Here is a 2,928-nt window from a genome sequence, read left to right on the forward strand (position 1 = left end):
GAATGGAACTGGGACATACTACAATGACATTTACATATTTATACTACCATAATATTTATGGAAGTACGCGATTTCGGATGCAGGCTATAAATTCGGACATACTATTCGCTCGCATACTATTTTAATGTACTATAAAGTATTGTAGTACGTGATTTTGGGTGCTGCCTATGGATTCAGACATATTTCTCAGCACACAGGCTGTTTTTAACATACTATACAGTAGGGAAGTACGCGATTTGAGACGCAGCCTAAAACTTCGCGGATGTGTGACGTCATTAGCATGAATACACCGCACACGCTCTGCATCACTAGTTAAAATTGATTATTTCTCTAAATTTGAACATTCTTTTAAACATTTGAGGTAACACAAGTGCATAAGTGAGCACTATATATGACCCTATTTTTGCGTTTTTTTAATATTTTCATAAAAACACATCTTACAGACAGTGCACGCGCACTGAAGGTCATGCGCGTCTGAGTGTCACGCACCATCATCATCACCAGTACTTTCAGTGTTATCGACAAGCGTTATTAACAGTAGCATCATTAATGTTGTTTGTGATGTTTTATTATGTCTGTCACTCACCCAGTCGCACGCGCTCGTGTCGCTGTGTTGCGTGAATTTCCTCTGCTCGCCCCACGTGCGCATGCCCGTCTCACATACGCCCTTCAGATAGTCGGTGCCCAGAGACAGTTTGGCGGACGAGGAGGCAACGGCGCCGAGAAAACCGGCCAGCAGCGCGTACAGGACACCGGGAAACATGACTTCAGATGACCCATCACACCTCCAGCGGTACTGCAGCGACAACAACCCAGACCAGCAGCATCATCAGCATCAGCAGCAGCGGCGGCAGTTACGGAAGCGAGCGACACCCCGGTGTGTTCTGGGAACTGGAGTCCATGACGCGTCTATGACGATTTTGTACAGGTCGTGAGTGATATTTTTGTTATATAGAAATAAACACGTTTTATATTACATTTTTTTCATGTAACATGGTTGTACACAGAGATAAATGAGATTTTATTATATAATATAATATAGAATTTTTTTTTTATTGTATCATGAACGTATATCATTCATTCATTTTCTTTTCGGCTTAATCCCTTCATTAATCAGGGGTCGTCTCTGCGGAATGAATCGCCAACTAATTTCCAGCATATATTTTACGCAGCGGTTGCCCTTCCAGCTGTAACCCATCACTGGGAAACACCCATACACTCTAATTCACACACACACACACACTATAGACAATTTTTAGCTTATAGGAAACTCACGCCAACACAGGGAGAACATGCAAACTGCACACAGAAACACCAACTGACCCAGCCAGGACTCGAACCAGTGACCTTTCTGATGTGTGACAATTGTGCAACCGTGAACATGCCACTGTGACGCCCTCGTATATATCATATATAAGGTAAATAGTGGAGACACAGTCCATACTATATATATATATATATATATATATATATATATATATCCTCTTCTAAACTAGTACTTCTAATGCAAAATTACGTACTTCATAATTCCGTGCACTGAGATGTGTGTATGTATGTTATAACTGTATGATGTATTTATTGCAGTACTGGGTAATATTGTTGCATTGAGTGCAATATATTGCATATAACATATACAGTATAATATAAATGTGATCTGCAATATCTTTAATTATTTTTAATTTCTTTTTTTTGTTTGTTTTTTGTTTCAGTCTGTGTTGTTAAAATTAGATATTACACTAAATAGTAAAAATTGCATATTAAATTAAATAAAAGTGATAAAAAAACACTTACTTAAAATACACACACACACACACACACACACACACACTCAGACGGCAAGGATATTTGATATTTAAAAAATTATTAAAAAACAAATTATCCTGTCTGCAAATAAAATGACTAAGTAGTAAAAATATATTATATCATTTCTTTAATAAGGACAAAGCTGTTGATGATCATGATGTGATATTTAAATACTGGAGGACACTGTTAATTCATATAAACTGACAAAAGAATACAAATCTGCTTATTAGTTCAGAGAATTGATGTTTCACATCATAATTATTTCTAATATTAAAATACAGTTTCATTATAAATAATTTTAAATTTGCTATCTGTTAATGAATGATAATTTTTACGCACACAAGCGCATATAAAAAAAGCATTACATTGATCAAAAGTGACATGTTTAACATTAAAGACAATGTATGTTTGTTTTTAATCCTAAGAATCCTAATATATATATATATATATATTTATATATATATATATATATAAATTGGGCCAGTTGGTGTTCCTGTGTGGAGTTTGCATGTTCTTCTTGGGTTTCCTCCAGGTGCTCCGGTTTCCCCCACAGTCCAAACACATGCGCTATAGGGGAATTGATCAACTAAACTGACCGTAGTGTATGAGTGTGTGTGTGAATGAGTGTGTTTCCCAGTAGGGCATTCTCTGTGTAAAACATATGCTGGAATAGTTGGCGGTTCATTCCACTGTGGCGAGCCCTGATGAATAAAGGGACTAAGCTGAAGCCAAATGAATGAATTAATTTCTTTATCATCAAATTAAAATAGTTAAAAAATCTCTGAAAACAGGTAAAAATTCTGCAGTAAATCCCAAAAATAAATTAAATTCGACAGTTTATTCACAAAGGCAGCAGTCTTTTGAAAGTGCAATAATATTTAATATTTTACTGTATAATAATACTGTATAATACTGAAATAATTGCAGCATGGGTTGATTCTCTGTGACTGCAGGACAGATTCAGTGCTAATGAGCTGATCCTCCTTTCTCATGACCTTTCAGAGATGACGATTCCCATTAAACGCCATTTGAAGAACACAATTTCATACAAAAAAGCTGTGAAATGTGTCGTTAATAAGAGAGAGAAGAGCATGTTCTCATTTTTAAGGGTTTTATAGACCCATT

General features: G+C 36.0%; 1 protein-coding gene across 1 annotated transcript in view; it reads right to left on the reverse strand.

Annotated features, from left to right (window-relative positions):
* Positions 1–864, reverse strand: part of tmem42b (transmembrane protein 42b) — a 2,578-nt gene extending 1,714 nt beyond the window's left edge. Inside the window, exon 1 of the mRNA XM_003200505.7 lies at positions 587–864. Coding sequence (XP_003200553.1) covers positions 587–763 — 177 coding nt within the window. The 5' untranslated portion in view covers positions 764–864. The remainder of the gene's footprint in view (positions 1–586) is intronic.
* Positions 865–2,928: the final 2,064 nt, after the last annotated feature.

This window comes from Danio rerio, chromosome 19 (genome assembly GCF_049306965.1).
Source record: "Danio rerio strain Tuebingen ecotype United States chromosome 19, GRCz12tu, whole genome shotgun sequence".
In the NCBI taxonomy this organism is placed as follows: Eukaryota; Metazoa; Chordata; class Actinopteri; order Cypriniformes; family Danionidae; genus Danio; species Danio rerio.